The 22,124-nt window shown below is 32.8% G+C and overlaps 1 protein-coding gene across 1 annotated transcript in view; it reads right to left on the bottom strand.

The window, feature by feature from the left end:
* Positions 1-22,124, bottom strand: part of LOC111158253 (activating signal cointegrator 1 complex subunit 3) — a 362,572-nt gene that overhangs the window by 218,894 nt on the left and 121,554 nt on the right. Inside the window, exons 11-13 of the mRNA XM_022520163.1 lie at positions 13,687-13,851; positions 3,717-3,893; positions 1,073-1,144 (exon numbers count right to left, since the gene is read on the bottom strand). Of these exons, the coding sequence (XP_022375871.1) occupies positions 1,073-1,144; positions 3,717-3,893; positions 13,687-13,851 (414 nt within the window). The remainder of the gene's footprint in view (positions 1-1,072; positions 1,145-3,716; positions 3,894-13,686; positions 13,852-22,124) is intronic.

Raw genomic sequence — 22,124 nt, 5'->3', positions numbered from 1 at the left:
TACAACTGGACTAGTAAAATGATAGAAACATGTTACTTTATTTTGTACAACTCCTCATTTTCTTCATCTGTCAGATGATGACAACAGTACCTGCCTCATTGGCAGGTACAGAATTCAGTGAAAATAAATATAACTCTAGCAGTTTCAGACATTTACTAATCATTAGGAAAGGTAAGTCACTAATATTGTATAATTTAATTATGATGTCTTTTCCCTAAAAGTTATTCTTAAACCTAAGGACATTTTCTTGAAATTAGTTAGAAACCTGACTTTAAAACTATTTCTTAAAGGGGCACAATGCATCAAAGATTCTCAATGGGCAGTGTTCCATGCCTTCAAGTTTAATTCATCTTTGATTTGTTTATATACTGGGGCTTGAAACAAGATTTAGTCTGGAAAAAAAGGATTTCACTGCTCTTTAAACAAATTTAAAAACCAAAGGACCAGAAAGCATTTAATTTTATGTGCCATAAAAGGTTAGTAACAAAAAAAATTCTATAATAAAATAAAATGATCCAAAGACCCATATACAATTGGGCAATGACTAAATTTTATGTAAGCAATTATTATCATTCCACTTTTTCTCTAACAATCTTAATTCGAGCATTTTGAACAATGGAGTTTAAAAGTAAACGTGCTTAGCTTCCAAGCACAGTAAGACAATATAAAAACATTCTATATATTTCAGTTGATACTACTTCATGAAAATAGTAAGAATAATACATTTCAAATTTTTACATTGCATAAAAATATAAATTAAACTTTTGAGGCATGAAGGAAGATTGGTGCTTTTTAAAAAGATTAAAAAAAAACAAGAAGTGTAAAGGATGAAATTCTTTTCTGTCTTATCTACTGAATAAATTGGCAAACAAGATAGCATGACCTATCAATATTGGGATGATATCTATTAATATTCTATGACTTACATGGCTAACCACTGAACCAAAAAATTATTAAGAACTAAAAACTCAGTCATTATCTCAGAATTCAAGAAAAATTTTAAGAGCATAAAAATTAATAATGTTAAGCACTTAGTATTCTCTAAAAACAGGATAAAAGAAAGTAACCGTACCTGGTGCCCAGCCTTTACTTGCTTCAAAACACTTTCATAGCATACTTCATCCATATTATTCAATTGCTGTACCTTAAGTTTTTTTAAAAACAAATAATATAAAATGAAGCAGTTATAAACTTTCTAACTACCAAAAAAACTACAGATTTTAAGGCATTTTTTCCCTTTCAGATTAACTAGAATGCAGAAGCAACAAATGCAATATAAACATGTAGCATGTAACAACCTAATAAGAAATAAACACAATATAGTTTAAAAGTACAAATAAAATACCTCATATAATACTTGCAGAGTACTGACTTTCTAAGTATGCCAAGTTTTTAAAAGACAATTTTAAGGATAATATACTAGTTGTAGGTATTTTAGAATAATTTTAAAGTTCTTTTCTCTGCTTTCCCCAGGAAAGCCCACTCTTCAGGCTGTTTTTCTTCTATTTCATTCTGTAAACTATAGAGCTTTCCTCTGGAATTCTCAAAATTGCCAGAGCATTACTAGTAGAATGCCATGGTATATAAAGCTGAAATTGAAGGAAACATACTGTTTCTGTAATATATATGGAAAGGGGTAGATATTTTTCTACAGAAACATTTCTCAGATTAAATGAAAATTTAATACCAATTTATGAGTTAAGAAAGGGTCTCATTTTCCCTAATGATGAGGAAAACTTCCAACCAAAAAGGTAAGATAGTTAATCCAAAGGAGAAGGCATGTAATCCAGCCTATATCTCCCTATTTAACATTTGTTAAGAGTGTAGAGGGGATGAAAATGTCATACACATCTGAAATGACTATGATTTAGATTATTTGCTTTAATAAAGCAAACGTTTTATCATTCTGTTCCTCTTATGATTTGTGGTGACTAAGTAAAATGAGAGAATCAGAAGATAATTTACTCCCCATTAATGATTCAAAACCAACTTCTGTTCACAATCATTTTTTCAGTGCAGTCTGAATGCCAGCCAAAGCCATTATTTCAGATTAGAGGTGTCAGGCACACAATCTTCCTATGTTCTTCCATGATAACTGAATCATATCATGTGTTTCTGAATGAAACTCTTAGAAACCTACCAGGATTTCCTTTTATACAAGATGACAAATTAATATCTGGTTAGTAAATATATTAAACAACACCATGGGGAAATGCTTAATGGTTACCAATTGTATATTTCACTGAGTGTAAAAATAATACCTTTTAGTACGACAAAAAGATCTGTATCTATAATTAGTACATATAATTAATTTACTATTTACAGTATGTAAGATATGTAAAAGTGTCTTTCTAATATGGTCAAACTTCTAAACTTTCAAAATAATTATGGTTTAATCACCAGATGCCATTCTTTTTATGATTACAATTTTGACATATTATGGTGCAAATACTTTGAATTTCATTAGCTTTAAGTAATTTACCACTTTGTAGGATAGAATTAAAAAAACGTTTAAAATGGTTGAAAAGCATCTGAAAATTTTTTCTTCTCTGTATAGTATCTTTCTGTGATAAGCACCTACTATCACTTAAATTATAAAGCTGAAAGAACAATCTAAAGCTATAAAAAATCAGCTCTACACCTGACCTAATGGTACATTAAAATGTACTAAATAATCAAATATATATTAAGAAAAAAAAGCGATACTGAAAAGCACTTGGAACAATTAATGATAAAATATATACAGTAGAACTATTATCATATCATGAACTATCCTTTTGTCCATAGGTCTGAAACGGCTCTCTACAGCTATATAGATAACCTTACTTTGATGCAATGTAGATGGAGCATAGACACTGTTGTAGTGACACAGTCACTTCTGATATTTCCTAGCTGAGTATTTTATTTGTAATAGTGTACGGTAAAATGACTGTACTTTACTAATAAAATTCTCTTTAGACAAGTAATGCAAACATTAAAGACCAAGGCTGACATAATAACACATGATTCCATCTTATTTTCTTTTATGAAGAGGTCATAAGGCGTATGAATCTTCTCTTAAACCTATTTCTTCTACAGAAAAAAAAAGTGTCATTAAACAGAATATTAAATGCATAAATTTTGAGCTAGGTAAAATATTCTTTCACAATATTATAAAAGTCTAAAATAAGCACCCTAATAGTGTAAATGGTACACAGTAATACTATAAACAAACTTTTAAAAGCACTATAAAGAATTTAACATATGCTACATATATATAGTTAATATGGTAATTCAAAATATTTGCAAGTGAAATAGAACACCTCCATTAATAGTTGCACTAGGAATTATTTTTCAATTGCATAAAACGTACTATTTATTTTAGATGGATATCATATCAAAATGTATATTATTGGTTTAATGAGTCTTTTATTATTTTATACCAGCCTTTAATCATATCAAAATAACTTTTTGAAACATATAACTTTATATATAACTTGTATTCTCAGCTAAGAATACAAAATCTACATTGATGATAGCAATGCAAACTACAAGCAACTTTTGGAAGGAATTTTTCTACTACATCTAGTTAAGGAAGTGTGCTTAACTTCGTCTAAAACATTCAATTTGTAATCCTACAGATTAGGTCTTTTGGAGAAATCCCAAATACATTAAATATTAAACAATACATCAACAAAAACAGTTTTAGAAAAGTAAATTATCAAAAAAATATTTACCTTATTTGAACTTTTAACTCCCAGAAATGTCTGTCCAAGAGGAACTGGTCGAAAACGGCCATCAAAGTAGAAAAGTCCAATACAGGGATTAACGTGTAAAAATGTAGCAACATCCAAGTAGTTGGGTAAGGTTGCAGAGAGCCCAAGAATCCTTATCATACTCTGTGTGGATTCCACCTACATGGGTTATATTATTTAATATCTGATGTAAATTCAAACCATTTGGTTTTTTACAGAGTTTGAAATAAGTTTTAATAAATACAGAGTATGAAACATTTACAACAAAACAGAACTCCCCCCACCCCCAACAACACATAGTCTAAACATAGTTTAAACACAACACATAGTCTAAAAGGAAGATAAAATGAAAGAAAACTTGCCTAAATCTGGCATCAGGAATAATCTAATTAAAAATGTGATTTTAGTAGATTTTCTCAACTGGAAAATCCTATTAGTTAAATGGCTTTTTTTTTTTTTTTTTTTTCTAAAAATGTAACAAGGTAAGTGACATACATGGCTTAGATTTTAGTCTAAATTTTACCAATTTATAACTTCAGGTGCTAAAACTAAACACATAAAAGTCCAAAATAAGTAAGTAAAATATTTCTAGTGTTTTACAAATTTAAATTTAAAATGCATGACAACTGCATGACAGAAACATTGGAAACTATGTGTTACAATACATTCAATGAAAAATTATTTCCGGGGCGCCTTGGTGGCTCAGTCGTTAAGTGTCTACCTTCGGCTCAGGTCATGATCCCAGGATCCTGGAATTGAGCCCCATATCGGGCTCTCTGCTCGGTGGGAATCCTGCTTCTCCCTTTCCCACTCCCCTGCTTGTGTTCCCTCTTTTGCTGTATCTCTGTCAGATGAATAAATAAAATCTTCAAAAAAATATTTCCAAGAACAATTAAAAAATTTATTTTTTAATTAATTAATTATTTATTTACTTTAGAGGTGGGGAGGGGCAGAGGCAAAGGGAGAGAGAGAATCTTAAGCAGGCTCCATGCCTACCATGGAGCACGATGCAAGGCTCAATCTCACAACCTGGAGATCATGACCTGAGCAGAAATCAAAAGTCAGATGCCTAACTGACTCAGGCACTCACGTATTTCTCCATAAGCCTTTTAAAAAAATTCTTGAAGACTCATTTATAAAATCAGCATTTTCCTTCCCTAATTATAAATTGCTTACTTAGTCCATAATTCTTCACCTTTTATATAGTATTCCTTTTGCTATATCATAGCAACATATAGTTGAGCATATCAGTAAAACAGATGAATTTCTGAGAAACAAATACAACTAATTATTCTATCATCACACAGGAAAAGTTTTCAAATTGGCTTAACAAATTATCATTAAGCACCTTATATTAAAATAATTTTATATTCATAACAGAAAGTTTGATTGCAGGGAATAACAGCCAAAACTTTGGAAAAAATTACAAACTACTCAAAAAATGTATTGAGCCACATTTTGTGTTCATTGGTGTAGTGTAATACTCTCATTTTGTTTCTGAGCACTGCTGATAACACTGATTTAATTTGTTCACCAACTATCTGCTAAGCTCTTAATGGCAGCCACGGTGCCAACAGAGCAGGAGCTTAGAGTCTATGCGTAATAATGACAATAAACATTATGATGTGTCCTATTAATAGCAGCACTTTCTAAAAACTGTGGGAATAATAGAGAGAGATCACTGATTAAACCCAGGTAAGTCAGTGAAGGCATGCTGAGTGCAGGTAATGGTTCTAATGCCAGAGAACAGACAGGGAGGGAGGCCAGAAAGGATGGTGAGTTTAAGGTGCCGCACTTACAAAGAACTGGTGGTATGAACTGGAGGAGGGAGGTGACAGAACATCTGGTTAGAAATGGGGGGAGAGGGAACAGGGTGATGGGTACTGAGGAGAGCACGTGCGTGATGAGCACTGGGTGTTATACTTAACTACTGAATCACTGAACATTGCATCAGGACTAATTATGTACTATACAGTGGTTAACTGAACATAAAAAAAAAAAAGAAAGAAATGCAGAAATGACCGTGAAAGAGAAGTTTGTCCATTTAGCTGCTCATAAGCACTCAGCAATGTCCAGTTCTCTCTCTCAATTATGTTTTCAGGTCTAACTCATGACAGTTTATAGTACTGTCATCCTGTTAAGTTTCTAAACATTCTGTAAAAGGTCTTTATCATTTCTAATTTTGTTGATTCAATGGTTTTCTACTTGTGATTAGACTTGTGAGGTTTCTTTATTTTACTTAGTTTTTTAAAAAAACTATTTCAGTTTTTAAAAAAATTTATTGTTATTTCATAATTAATTTAATATTTCCAGCTTTATTATTTTTTCCATTTGCTTTTGTTAGAATATTCTACTTAAAACTGTCTAACATTTAACATTTAATAATTAACTTATTTATGGTCTCTCCATTCCTGTTTCATTCTAGAGTATAATTCTTACTCTGCATTATAATTCTAGGTATATAAGAGTGCTGTCCCTCTCTCCTTCTCTCCTTTCCTTCCATGATCACTTACTGACCTCTAAACGGCAGGAGATTAATCTTTTAGTTGGTTAAGTTTTCAGTCTTCATTTTAACAGGCATAAAAGTGTAGAATGTATGCATGCATGCATGTATTGTATGTATGTATGTGTGCATATACATCTACATAGATGTACATATATCATTTTATCATATAAAAGTTATTTCTAAATTTCTATTGTATTTTATAAAGCCTCTGATGTGTTCAATTTCTGCTTTGAGAAAATGTTGCATGGAGACCTGAGATTTACCTATTCATAGGATATGCAATTCTACATGTTTGATCACTTTACCATATTAATTACATTATTCAAGTTCTCGACGTTAGCAATACAGGATGTTAGTATCTGCCAAAAGAATCATTTTAATCACATTCAAACTTCCCATTTTGAATTAGGATACAAAATGTTCCTAAGGGGAATAATTTATATCATTACTATGATACAGTAAAGGACCATTCATCCCTAAGCCCTAGGGGTTCTGGAGAAATACTGGGTAGCATTCTGCGGCCCATGTCCTTAATAATCATCTTTCTGTCTGTGTTTTTGTATCTCTTCTGCTTTCATATTTTGTATACTTCCCTTTTTAAAAAAAGATTTTATTTATTTATTTTTTAAATTTTAAAAAAAATTATTAAAAATTTTTAAAAATTATTATTTTTTAAAGATTTTATTTATTTATTTGACAGACGGAGGTCAGAGTAGGCAGAGAGGCAGGCGGTGGGGGGGGAGGCAGGCTCCCCGCTGAGCAGAGAGCCTGATGTGGGGCTCAATCCCAGGACTCTGGGATCATAACCTGAGCCAAAGGCAGAGGCTTAACCCACTGAGCCACCCAAGCACCCCGTATACCTCCCTTCTAAATAGAAGTCTGATTTAGAACACTGGTTTCTTACCTGAGGTTTGAAAACCTCTGATGTGATTTGAAAAAGTACACATGATTTAGAATGAATTTGGCAAGTTAATCGACCAATGAGAGAATGCATATAAAAAGATTTAACCTTATCATTATTTTTTAAAATCTAGGAATATATGTCATTCTCTCTTGTTATTGTAAGTAAAATAAGGGGGTTTATGGAAGGACATTTGGGTAAATATTTTAATTATTTCTTCAATTTCCTATGTTTCTTCTTTGGTCAAAACCTGTTTGCATCATGCTGGTATCCTCAGTTTACTGCACCTAATTGAGCAATTCCCAAGGCCAGATTTCTCCCTGCGTGCTGTAATACAATGTACATACAGGCTGGGAAAAATCCAAATGCCTGGGTATACTCCCCAACACAAATGTTTCTTATAAGTATAAGAGAAATTGTGGCCCTGTAACTTCCAAACTCTTTCTGTTAATTTAGAGATGAGTTTAGAGGTTATATCTGGGCCTATCTGAAGAGTAAACAAAACATCACCTATGAGATATGTACAGCTCCTTACAAGATTCTTAGCACTTCTGTGACAGAATCAGAACTACAACTTGTAAACCAACTTTCCTTTCAAATTAAAGGTATTTGTCTAGATATAAAAACAATCTCCCTGGCAAAAAGTCCTAAACGGAGTTTATCAAGTACTGAATCAAAATAAACATTTGTCTGGCAGAGTTACAGACTGGTTAAAGAAATAGTTCCATTTGTTCCTTAAACTTACAAATCAGTGGATTTGTAAAAATTATTTAAAAATGTATAAATTACCTAAATTTACAGAAGAAAATGAAAAAATAAGAAAATAAAAAATAAGAAAATAAAAAAGATAAGAGAATTTTCAAAATATGGTTTTGAATATACTTCAGAAAGTTCTACCTCTCGGTGATATTAACCAGAAAACAACTCAATAAGCCTTGGAAATAATATTTTGTTAAATTACTGTTCATTCACTGTTCATTCATTTTTAGTGAGGATTTTATAAACCTGCTTTCACAATAAAAAGGGGACAAAGTATGTTCCAATTTGATGTTCATTATTACTAGAAAGGATTCAATAATAAAATATGTAACAACAGATAGTCAGAAAAGGGAGTAAACAAACAAAAAAATACTCCTTACAGAGGAGCAAGCACAGCATTTTAAATAAGGTCAGAGAAGATTTTGCCATTTCATTAGTCGGTCAGCAGATTTCAATTGTATAACTAAATGCATTTTGGAGTGAAGGCAAGGATGGACCAGGAAATAACAATAAACATAACAGTGTGCAGTAAACATAACAGGGTCTTTACAATCAAAGAGCTGACATTTTAGTGAGAGACAACCATAAACTGATAAACAAATTAGGCATTATCAGATATTGCAAAGTGCCATGAGTGAAACAAAACAGGGTAATGGCATAAAAAGTAGCATGGGAGGGGTCCCACTTTAGGCGGGATAAGGAAGAAAAGCATTGCTAAAGAAATATGAGGGATCGGGGCGCCTGGGTGGCTCAGTGGGTTAAAGCCTCTGCCTTTAGCTTGGGTCATGATTCCAGGGTCCTGGGATCGAGCCCCGCATAGGGCTCCCTGCTCAACAGGGATCCTGCTTTTCCCTCTCCCCCTGCCTGCAGCTCTGCCTACTTTTACTCTCTTTCCATCTCTCTGTCAAATAAATAAATAAAATCTTGAAAAAAATTTTTTGCAGTTTTAAACAAGTAGATGTGTATAGTTTATAGAACTTTGAGATTTGGTTTAACATAAAGTTCCAAGTTAATCTCATTTAAAAGAAAGTAATTCACATATAGGCTATTATATATATTGAGAATAATAGGATTATACCTTTAGATAAAAAATAGAGTAGTTTCAAATTGGATTTTTCACAGAAAAATATCTGGTGTTTGCAGAGTATCATGTATTTGACATGGAAATACTCTAAAAATATGTTCAGTAACTTTTATGTTGTAAATAATTATTTTATTTTATTTTTTTAAAGATGTTATTTATTTATTTGACAGAAATCACAAGCAGGCAGAGAGGCAGGCAGAGATAGAGAGGGGGAAGCAGGCTCCCTGCCAAGCAGAGAGCCCGATGTGGGGCTCGATCCCAGGACCCTGGGATCATGACCTGAGCCAAAGGCAGAGACTAACCCACTGAACCACCCAGGCGCCCCTGTAAATAATTATTTTAAAGCCAAAAATTACTTTTATTTCCTCTCAAATCACCACCAGTACTACCTAGAACTATTGTGTGTAATTAAAATCCTCATTCTAATCAGTATAAAAGATTCTCATCACAACATATAAGGAAGTTTCTTAAGTAATAGGTATATTCATTGTTTCCCCCATAGAGGGTTCTCTTGTTTTTGGTTTGGTTTGTTTGGGATTTTGCTGATATTCGTAAGATTTTTTTAGTGAATGCAAATCCATGGTCGGATGTTGTATATGTATTTATACTCTAATTTTCATCTACCTCTATCATGTTTTAATCCTTTCTCCTTATGTTTTTGCAAACAGTCTCTGTATGTGTAGATCTCTGTCTTATTCATTGTATCCACAATGCCTAAAATTTAGGTCCTATGCCAGTGTTGATAGATGGCTACAACAGATTTGGCCTTTATTACAATTTTCTTTTCCAAATTCCTGTCAGTCATGCCAAGTGTGTTGTGAATTTGGTCCCTAATACCAACTCACAGAACCTGAACCTGAACACAACCAACACTGTATTAGAATAGCTTCTAAGGGTACTTCCAGTTACAAATGTTGATGTGCAATATAAAACACTGCCATCTACTGGGAACATCTAATTAAAAGGAACAAATAAAAACAGGAACTTTGATTTTTACTAACCACAGTTATGAGCTTTGTCATAGCATATTAAGAAATAAGAGGAATCACATACAACCTTCTATCAAGGGTATTAAAATCTAGTAAAGGATAAAAGTGAAGACAGAATAATAGCAAGTTGTGAAATTATAAGGACAATAGTGATAAGGGCTAAAACTGTGTAAAGGAGTAGAGCGGGAATCCAGAAAAGGTTTAATTCATTTTGAATTTTGTACTAGGAAACACTTAAAATAAGAAGTGATATTTGGCAGATTCAAAAGGATATCAGGTTTTCAACAGATGAATGTGTGGAGTGATGAAGATATGTAATTCTGTATTTATAACCTTTAATCTCATAACTGATAACACATTCTGTCTCCAGTGAGATGAATTTCATCTCTGGAAAAGAGCCAATGTTACTGGAAAGGAAATAGAGAAGAAGGAATGCATAGTTTTGTGTGGCTGGAACCTATTACAGCTAAGGAATATGTAGAAGTTAAAAGTTAGACAAATAGATCACAATAGTCTTTAGTGTCCAGATAAGGAATTTAAACATTTTTCTTCAGATAACAAAGAGCAATCCGTCAAGTTTATGAGCATAATAGTGCTAAACCATGGAAGTGGAGTTTCATTATGTGATGAGAGATATCACTGTGTATGACAAATATATTATCATATATTATATATTTAGATGTTATATATATTATATACTATATCCCTGTATCATATATTAAGATATACATTTCTATAATTGTATTACATATGTAATAAACAAACCTGTAATACATTTTATATATTTAGTTTATATATATTTAACTTTATACAGCTTATATCATAGATGATATATGGAAAATTATACCTTTATAAAGAGTTAACAAAATATTTATAAATTTATATTGCATATATAAATATATATACGAGGAATACATAATGACATGTGTCTGTGTACATATATACAGAAGTATTAGCAGCAGGTCTGCAATCTATTTGCTCCCTTAACTGGAGGTACTCGGGAAAGATGTCCTAGTCAAATCCCCTTGTAAACTTGCTAATTGCAGACCTCCTGGTAAATGTACTAAGGATATTCATTTGGCCTTTAATGTACTCTAGTTATAGGAAAGTGCTTATCTTAATAATGCTTTTAGCTGATGGATGTGGTCTCTCTAGGCGGCTCAAAGTAAATAATCCTAGAATGCATGGATTCCTATGGCATGGCTCCCTGAAAAGCATCACTAAGCTATATAAGTATCATGCTATAAAATAAAACATTTAATGATTAAAATAGTTCTCTTTGCTGCAGATGATGCCCTGCATGCTTCTTTTTGAGACCTCCTATGTAAAATCTGGGTCATAGCCAATCCAAAATGGCAAGAAAGGACCTGGAAAGCAGTGACAGCAGTTCCAGGCTTCTCCATGCTTCACCTGTGTCTCACAACTACTTGTATCCTTGAAATTCTTACGTTGGATATTAGCTAAAATATCTGATTTTTGTCATTTTGAGTATTTCAACCTTTTGTGTTTTATGCATGTGTGTTTATGTGTATATGTATACATGTTTTTTAAATTAATATGGTAATATGGTAAAATATGAACATGTCCCAAACAACCGTCGAATTCTATCTCTGTTACCAAAGTACCTTTATAATTTGTACGCATTCTTCTGTGAATATGCATCCTACTCTACCCAAACCTAAAATCTAAAGATAAGTAAGAACTCTGTTAACTATACCCATAGCACCTAGAACTATGTGGTTGGCATACGTTCACTAGTTTAATGAATGAGAAAATAAATATATCGTACATTTTTTCCTTTACATAAATGAAATTGTGCTATATATAGAGGACAGCTTCCTATTTCAATGAGAATATAATCTATCTTTCAAGTCCAGTACATACAGCTCTACCTCATTCTTTTTAAAGGCTGTAATGCAGCATTTTATGGTATGAATATAATTTATTAAACCACTTCATCTTTTGTTGGACATCTCGGTTGCTTCTAGCATATTTTGCATTAACAAGAAAGCTACAGTAAACACTGGTGTTATTATATCTATATTTTTGTGCTATTATTTCCATACATTAGCTCCCTATAAGTAAAAACACAAGGTTTATTTGACAGAAAGATAGAAGAGCACAAGTAGGCAGAGCAGCAGGCAGAGGGAGGCTGAGCAGAGAGCCTGATGCGGGGCTTGATCCCAGGACCCTGACCTGACCCCAGGATCATGACCTGAGCCGAAGGCAGACATTTAACTGACTGAGCCACCCAGGTGCCCCCACAGAGTTGATTTTAGCGGGTGCTTTCAAATTACATTCTTTTTCACTTTTGTCAATCTGATAAAACTCTCATGTCCCTTTAAGCATCTTTTCTATAATGTTCAGTATGTTTATTTTTACTGCGAAATGATATTTCCAAATTTTTAAAGTTTGTATTTCTTATTAATTTCTAAAAACTATTAAATATAAAAGACATTTATTGTATTGTTACAAATAATTTGTTATTTTGTCTTATTTTTTAACTTTTTGGAGGAGTCTTTACTGGCCACATAGTCCCTTTACAACCTTTGGAGTTTTCAATTTTGCTTAGAGGTTCTCTACCTCAAGGTTATGAAAAAAATCCTCTCTTATGTCTTCTTTAATGTACTAAGAGAGTTTTGTTTGATACAGCTAAATTATCATTTTTAAAAAAATGTTTTGTTTATTTATTTGAGAGAGATAAAGACAGAGAAAGCGCTCAGGAACTGAGGGAGGGGCAGAGGCAGAGGGAGAAGCTTGCTCCCCACTGAGCAGGGAGGGAGCCTGATGCCGGACTCCATCCCAGGACCCTGGGTACATGACCCGAGCCAAAGGCAGATGCTCAACCAACTGAGCCAACCAGGCATCCCTGATATAGCTAAATTATTAACCATCTAGAATTTTAGGTAGATTTACCAGATGAAAACACACTATTATAAGGCATTTTAAAATGCAATATTAACTTCTTAAAATTTTGCACTCCATTTTTTATATTAAATTCCCAAACCTAGACCTGGATCAGAGCTGTTTAGCATATGAAGTATAAAAGAAATGATGCAACTAGTTTTCATTTATTTTCTATACAGCTACAATCTAACAACAAACATCATTTTTAATATTCATGGGCATTCTGAGATACTTTATCTTTTTATTTAATGAAAAGAGGGGCTGGCAGAAAATAATCATGATACACTGGTAAATTTGCCAGTCTTTGTTTGGGCTATTTATGAATAGCTACAAAGCTCCAAAACTAGAGACCATGCACACATGTCTTTAAAAAAAAAAAAAATGATTAAGATTATGCATAGGAGGGGATTTATATTTTCTTTTATCTAATATACCAGAAAATTTATAAATCATGTTCAGATTTTTTCAGAGGGTAGAAGGCAGGGAGAGAAATGGAGGAAATCACTAAAATTTGCCTATGTTCTGTTATATCTTTAACACTTCATAGACAATATTATACTTGGCTTTGCAACAACGGTTTAGAAGTCTTCTTGTATTTACTTTGGTCAATTTTTAGAGACGTCATTAAATAAGACTTGTAAGGAAGGAAGAAAGAGTACTTCCAATATGAAAATAAAATACCTAAAGTTTTCTCCATACTAAGATTATCTTTATTCCCATGAATAATACATATTAATATTTTTGAATGCTACATTTGAGCTTAAAAACATCCCTCCAAAACAAGCTTAAAAATAACTTCCACTTACCTGCCGTAAAGTACGTGCCACTATGCTTTCTAAGACTGGTCCTCTATCTTCATGCAGCAAATGAACTTCATCAAGAATAAGGAGCTTTACAATTTGGGAAAGAGCTACATCTCCGACACTCTTTCTTGTCACTACATCCCATTTTTCTGGGGTGGTCACAAGCATCTGTAAGATAAGATAAATTAAAGAAGAGAAAAAGTCACACAGTTTATATAAATTACAAATGTGTCATTCAAAAAGAATTATGATTGGCAACCTTTATACAGATCAAATAAAAAGTGTTTAAAATATCCCAGAATGATATGTAATTCACTGTAGACATTGTCATTTCAAGAGTAATATTTCATTTCATTTAGCTTCACATAAGTTGTGACATTAAGCAGTTATTTAAAACTCAATGATAATAGTCTGTCAAAAAATTACAGTAAGGTGTACAAAATACAAAGCTTTTTTGAAAAGTGTCTTATGATGTAAAAAAACAAATGATTCTGGGTGCCTGGTTGGCTCAGGTCATAATCCCAGAGTCCTGGGATTGAACCTGCTTTGGGCTCTCTGCTCGGCAGGGAGTCGGCTTGTCCCTCTCCCTCTGCCCCCTCCCTGTCTCCAGTAAATAAAATCTTAAAAAAATAAACAAAACAAAAACAAACGATTCTATCTTTTAAACTGCATACAATGATAATGGCCTTTACCTGAAAAGGGACAATGAAGTGAACCAAATGTTAAAAGGCAATAAGAAGGAAACCAAGAATCTACTCCAGGTACCCAAATGTGAAGGAAACTTTACTAGGGACACACAGTTTTCAAAAAATTGCCCTTTAATATCAACTAGTATATGTACTATTTTGTACCAAAAACAATACATACAATACAGCCTAACTGGCACACAATTGCAGCCCAAAGACAGACTGGAGATTCCAGGGCGTGTAGAGCAGGAGGTTAAGACCGAGGCATTTATGTGAGCCTCACGGTAGCAGACCATTTAACATGAAACTGTAATGATAATTCTCTCTGCTTTTTGCATATTAAATAGTCTCCTCTAAAATCATCCTGTTGCAGAGAAAAAGATGACAAGTTTAGTAATACCTTCTACTATAGTAATACTACATTAGGAAAGAAGCCAATATGTGGATAATTCAAACAATACTAGATAAATCAAAACTACAGTTTCTCATGGCCAGTAGATCAGGATTAGAGACTGATGATAATCACAGTTGAACTGTGCTTTGAAGGCGTTCACTGAGATGAGGGTCAGAGTGTTCTCTCAACATTTTTGTTGTTTCACATCTAGTTAAGTCACCTATGGGGACAATAATTACCTTGATTTTTGTTTTATTTTTATTTTTTAGATTGGTACAAGTTTTATATAAACTCCTTAACAAATTGAAAATATGATATGCCAATATGAGCTGTTGCATTATTAGAGATACCACTGCTATCATTATGAAATTAACTGTACCAAAGACAAAATTTAGAAGCTGTACTTGAAGAGAAATTAACAAACTATAGTGAATCGGATTAAGGAATTCATATCTAAGATATGACATACTATAAATCCAAAGTTACTTAGTTCAAAGTTGCTAAAGCTGAATGGCAATGTTGAGATCACAACAAATTTTACAGAAAGGATATGCTGCTGGAATTAAGTATAAACAGATGTATAATAAATTTTGAGATCTAAAATGGGTAAAAACATTCACTGTGAATTAAAATCTCTTGGAACAAATTTAAATTGAACTTCTACTTTGAATAACGACAAATTTAGAATAATCCAAAATGTAGGGATTACTTATTAACAACCCTTTTCATTCAAAATCCTGGAAGACAAGCCTATCTGTTTTCAAAACAACAATTCTCATACACTGTATATTTAATATAAAAATTTAAATAAGTAAGCTTAAGTTATGAATGTTAGGAATGACACAGGGTACACTTTTAAATAATAAACCTTGGCTACCTACCTCACCATGAACTAAGAATATGATGCTTATCCTGTCTCATAATTAACTTTCAACGATGACAATGTGGCAACAAATTGTAAATCAAATTTTTCAGATATCAGAAAGCTATACCGAGGAAACTTTAAAAATCCATTTTAGCATTTTATTATACTTTACTTTCAGCACAGTGAGAAGAGGCTTCATTTATATTACTATTTCATCACTTCAATTCCCTGAACTTAAAATGTCTAGAACATGAAGTGTCACATTTGCTTAATGAATTGGAACTCATGCAAGACATTTCCATCTGCTCTTATATTGGGGCATGGGTTAACCGTCAACATTTTTACTGTCAACTTAAATTTCTCTCAATACATGTACTTATTCCCTCAGAAACACAAAAATCATTACTTGAAACTGTTCCAGTTTTATCTTGTCCACTGGGAAAATGGCACAGTTGCGATGTTATATACAACCATTGTGTCAAAATTTGGTGTCTTTAGTTTTAAAATGCTTATCCATTAGATAGAAATACCAAATGACCTGAGACCTGGCAGAACCAATTCATCTGGTAGTTCACTTAAACATTAATATTAATATTAATATTATTATTATTTCACCGTTTAAAACACTAAGACCTATGGGAAGTCACTTTATCTCTCCTTCCTTTTATTATCCAGCTTTATTGAAATATTGAGATGCAACAAATGTAAACTTAAGGTGCACGTGATGATCTGATACAAGTATATAATATAAAATGATTACTATAAAAAGGTCAATTAACCCTCCCATTCCCTCACACAACTACCTGTGTGTGTGTGTATGTGTGTGTGTATCACCTGTGTGTGATAACATTTAAGGTTTATTCTATTAATACATAATACAGCATTGCAAATTACAATTAGCATGCTGTACATCAGATCCTGAGAACATATTCATCTCACAGTTTATATCCCTTGACCAATATTTCCTCATTTCCCAAACTTCCAGTCCTTGGCAACCACCACTCTACTATTTAAGTTCATCTTTTTTATATTCCACATTTAAGTTAGAACACACAGTATTGGTCATTCTCTGTTTTATTTCACTTAGCATAATGTCCTCAAGGTCCATCCATGTCGAAAAGTTTGAGTTTCCTTCCTTTCTATGGCTGATCAATATTCCATTGTACATATACACTATATTTTCCTTATCTATTCATCCACTGGGGGACACTTGGGTTGTTCCCATGTCTTGGCTACTGTTGATAATGCTGCAAAGAACATGAGGGAATGTGAAGACATTAAATTTTGTCAATTTTTTTTTTCTGCATTTAATAAGATTATGGTATGATTTTTCTCTTTCATTCTATTAATATGATATATTGGTCTGTTTATATTTTCTCTTTCTCCATGAGTCAGTAGATTGTATGTTTCTAGGAATTTATCCATTTTTCCTAGGTTGTCCAATTTGCTGATATATAATTGTTCATAGTAGTCTCTTATGATCCTATTTCTACAGTATCCAAATTGGAAAGGAAGTAGTGAAACTGTCACTATATCAGTATCAGAAGACATGATACTATATATAGAAAACCCTAAGGACTCCACCAAAAAACAAAACAAAACAAAACAAAACCCTGCTAAAACTAATAAATTAATTCAGTAAAGTTACAGGATACCAAATGAATAGATAGGAATCTATTTTATTTCTATAAATTAATAACAAACTGTAATAGAAATGAAGAAAACAATCCCATTTACAATTGCATCAAAATGAATAAAATACCTGGGAATAAATTTAACCAAGGAGCTGAAAAATCTACATACTGAAAACTCTAAGACACTGATGAAAGAAATTGATGGAGACCCTAATAATTAGTAAGATATTCCGTGTTCATGGATTGGAAGAATTAGTATTGTTAAAAAATCTACAGATTCGGCGAACCTGGGTGGCTCAGTGGGTTAAGCCTCTGCCTTCGGCCCAGGTCATGATCTCAGGGTCCTGGGATCGAGACCTCCATTGGGCTCTCTGCTTGGCAGGGAGCCTGCTTTCCCTCCTCTCTCTGCCTGCCTCTTTGCCTACTTATGATCTCACTCTCTCTGTCAAATAAATAAATAAAATCTTTAAAAAAAATCTACAGCTTCAATGTAATCCATATCAAAATCCTAACAGCATTTTTCACAGAACTAGAACAAAAAATTCTAAAATATTTATGAAACCATAAAAGACCCGGAATAGACAAAGCAATCTTGAGAAAGAAGTATTAAGTGGGAGGCATCATAGTCCCTGATTTCAGATTATTTACGATAGCCAAGATATGGAAGCAACCTAAGTGTTCATCAATGGATGAATGGAGAAAGATGTACACACACAATGGAATAACAGTCACAAAATACAGAAGGAAACTTAACTATTTGCAGTAATATGTATAGACCCTGAGGATATTATGCTAAGTGAAATAAATTAGAGAACGACAAGTACTCTAATCATTTTACTTATATGTGGAATCTAAAAAACAAAACAAATGAACAAACAAGACCAAACACAACTTACCGATACAGAGAACAGATTAGCGGTTATCAGAAGGGAGGAGGTTGGGGGTGGGTAAAATGGGTGAAGGTGGTGCAGTACACGGTGATGAATGATAAACTCACTGTGGTGATCACTTCGTTGTGTATACAAAGAATAAATTATTATGTGCACACCTGAAAGCAGTAGGTTATAAACCAATTTTATAGCAATAAAAATAAAATATTAAATAAATACAAGAAATTTTAAAAATAAAAGCATATTTTCTTGCCTTTATAAAATTTAGAGGTGATTTTGGAATTTTATACTTAGACTATAAAAAATGGGGGAAAATGTTTAAAGTAATTACATAAATGACTTTTTAAAAAAACAGAATGCTAAAGTACCAAAATATAGTCATTAAAATCCCAAAGATTAATAATAGTATTACTATTATTTCATCAATTCTCAGGAGCCATTATTATAAGCTACACCATCACTGTAAGTGTCAGTAAGAAAGTATAAAAAAAAAAACCACTATTAAGGAAATTTTTCTTTTCTTCATGATAAGTGTACTCTTTAATCCCCATCACTTATTTCATCCATTCTTCCACCCAGGTCCCCCTCTAGTAATCATCAGTTTGTTCTCTGTAGTTAACAGTCTGTTTCTTGGTTTGTTTCTCTTTTTTTTTCCTTTGCTTTTTGTTTTTTAAATTCCACAGATGAATGAGAGCATATGGTATTTGTATTTCTCTGACTTACTTCACTTAACATTATACTCTCTAGCTCAATTCATGTTGTTGCAAATGGTAAGATTTCATTCTTTTTTAAGACTGAATATATTCCATTACATATAACACCTCCTCTTTATCCGTTAATTTATTGATGGACACTTGGGTTGCTTCCATAGTTTGGCTTTGTAAATGATGCCACACTAAACATAGGGGTGCATGTATTGCTTTGAAGTAATGTTTTGGTATTTTGGGGATAAATACCCAATAGCCTGATTAAGGGATAATAGGTTAGTTGTATTTTTAAATTTTTGAGGAACATTTTGGGAAACCTCCATACTGTTTCCCACAGTGGCTGCACCAATTTTCAATCCCACCAACAGTGCACAAGGGTTACTTTGTCAACATCCTCTTCAACACTTGCTTCTTGATTTTAGCTATTCTGACAGGTGTGAGTTGATATCTCATTGTGGTTCCGATTTGCACACCCCTGATGACGAGTGCTGCTGAGCATCCTTTCATGTGTCTGTTGGCCATCTATATGTCTTCTTTGAGGAAATGTCTGCTCATGTCTTCTGCCCATTTCTAAATTGGATTATTTGTTTTCTGGATGTTGAGTTGTATTTTTTTTAATATATTTTGGATACTAACCCCTTATCAGTTATGTCATTTGCAAATATCATCTCCCATTAGGTGGGTTACCTTTTAGTTTTGTTGTTTCCTTTGCCATGCAGAACTATTTATTTTGATATAATCCCACATTTATTTTTACTTTTATTTCCCTTCCTTAGGAGACATATCCAGAAAAATTTCGCTGCAGCCAATGTCAGAAATTATTGCCTGTGCTCTCTTTAAGCATTTTTACAGTTTCAGGTCTCATATTTCGGTCTTTAATCCATTTTTATTTTTGTGTTTGGTGAAAGAGAGTGCTCCAGTTTCATTCTTTTGAATGTAGCCGTCCAGTTTTCCCAACACCATTTGTTGAAAAGACTTTTTCCCAATGTATATTCTTGCCTCCTTTGTTGAACATTAATTGATCATATAATTGTGGGTTTACTTCTGGGTTTTCTCTTCTGCTCCATTGATCTATGTATCTTCTTATGCCAGTACCATACTATTTTAATTACTACTGCTTTGTAAGATTCCTTGAAATCTGGAATAGGGATACCTCCAGTTTTGTTCTTTTTTCAAGACTACTTTGGCTATTCAGGGTCTTTTGTGGTTTCATACAAATTTTAGATTGTTCATTCTAGCTCTGTGAAAAATACTGTTGGAATTTTGATAGGGATTGCACTGAATGTGTACATTGCTTTGGGCAGCAGAGACATTTTAACAATATTTGTTCTTCCAACCCATGACCATGGAGTGTCTTTTCTATTTCTTTGCATCATCTAGAATGCCCATCATCAGTATCTCATAGCTTTCGGAGTGCAGGTCTTTCACCTCCTGGGTTAAGTTTATTCCTGAGTATTTTATTGTTTTTGATGTAATTATAAATAGGATTATTTTTAAATTTTACTTTCTACTGCTTCATTTTTAGCATGTAGATTTGCAAAAGATTTCTGTACATTCATTTTGCATCCTGCAACTTTATTGAATTTACTTATCAGTTCCAGTAAGTTTTTGGTGGTCGTCTCTCTATACAGTATCATGTCAACTACAAATAGTGATAGTTTTACTCCTTCCTTATCAATCTGGATGCCTTCATTCCTTATGTTGTCTAACTGCTGTGGCTAAGACCTCTAGTACTATTATGAATATAAGGGCTGAGACTGGACATCCTTCTCTTGTTCTTGACCCTAGGGGAAACACTCTCAGTTTTTCACCACTGATATTGGCTGTGAGTTTTCCATATAAGGCCTTTACTATGTTGAGGCATGTTCCCTTTAGACTTATTTTGCAGAGGATTTTTATCATGAATGGATGTTGCACATTGTCAGATAGTTTTGCCGCATCTATTGAAATGATCATATGGTTTTTATCCTATCCCTTATGGATGTGACATATCCCATTGATTGTTTTGAGAATACTGAACCACCTTTCATGCCGGGTATATGTCCCAATTGATCGTGTGTATGATTTTTTAAAATATATTGTTAGATTCAGTTTGCTAATATTTTGTTGAGGATTTTTGCATCTGTATTCAGAAATACTGGCCTAGAGTTTTTTTGTTTTTTGTTTTTGGTTTTTTTTTTTTTTGGTGGTGCCTTCATCTGGTTTTGGGATCAGGGTGATACTGGCCTCAGAGAATAAATTTAGAATTTTTTTTCCACTTCGCTGTTTTGAATAGTTTGAGAAGAATATGTATATAACTCTTTTTAAATGTTTATAGAATTTGCTTGTGAAGCTGTCTGGTCCTAGACTTTCATTTGTTAGGAGTTTTTTGATTACTGATTCAATTTCATTATTGGTAATTAGTCTGTTCAAACGTTCTTTCTTCCTGCCTTAGTTTTGATAAATGATATGCTTCTAGGAATTTATTAATTTCTTCTAAATTGTCCAATTTATTGGAATATAGGTTTTCATAATATTCTGTTACAATTGTTTGTATTTCTGTGATGCTGGTTGTTATTCCTTCTCCTTCTTTAGAGATTTTATTTGGATTTTCTCTCTTTTTTTTTTTCCCAATGAGTCTGGCTAGAGGTTTATCAAATTTGCTGATCTTTTCAAAGAACCAGCTCCTGTTTCATTGACCTGTTCTGTTGTTTTTTCAGTTTCTACATCATTTATTTCTGCTCTAATCTTTATTATTTCTTTCCTTTTGCTGGGTTTGGGTTTGTTTTTCTTTTTCTAGCTCTGTTACATGTAATGTTAGGTTGTTTACTTGAGATTTTTCTTTCTTCTTGAGGTAGGCCTGTATTGCTATGAACTTTACTCTTAGAACCACTTTTGCTGCATTTCAAAGATTTTGGACCACTATTCTCATTTGTTTCCACGTGATTTTTGATTTCTTCTTTGATTTCTTGGTTGGCCTATTCATTATTTAATAGCATATTATTTAACTCTCACATATTTGTTCTCTTTCCTGATTTTTTCTTGTGGTTGATATCTATTTACATACTGTTGTGGTCTGAAAATATGCATAGTATGACTTTGATTTTTCTGAATTTGGTGAGACTTGTTTTGTGGCTTAATACGTGATCTATTTTGGAGAATGTTCCATGTGCACTTGAAAAGAATGGATATAATGCTGTTTTAGGATGGAATGTTCTGAATATGTATGTTAAGTTCATCCAGTCTAGTGCATCTTTCAAAGCCACTGTTTCCTTGTTCATTTTCT

This window comes from Enhydra lutris, unplaced genomic scaffold (assembly GCF_002288905.1).
Source record: "Enhydra lutris kenyoni isolate GAN:26980312 unplaced genomic scaffold, ASM228890v2 scaffoldscaffold58, whole genome shotgun sequence".
Lineage (NCBI taxonomy): Eukaryota > Metazoa > Chordata > Mammalia > Carnivora > Mustelidae > Enhydra > Enhydra lutris.
The sequence above is the reverse complement of the archived record's forward strand: the minus strand, read 5'-3'. Positions and strand labels throughout refer to the sequence as shown.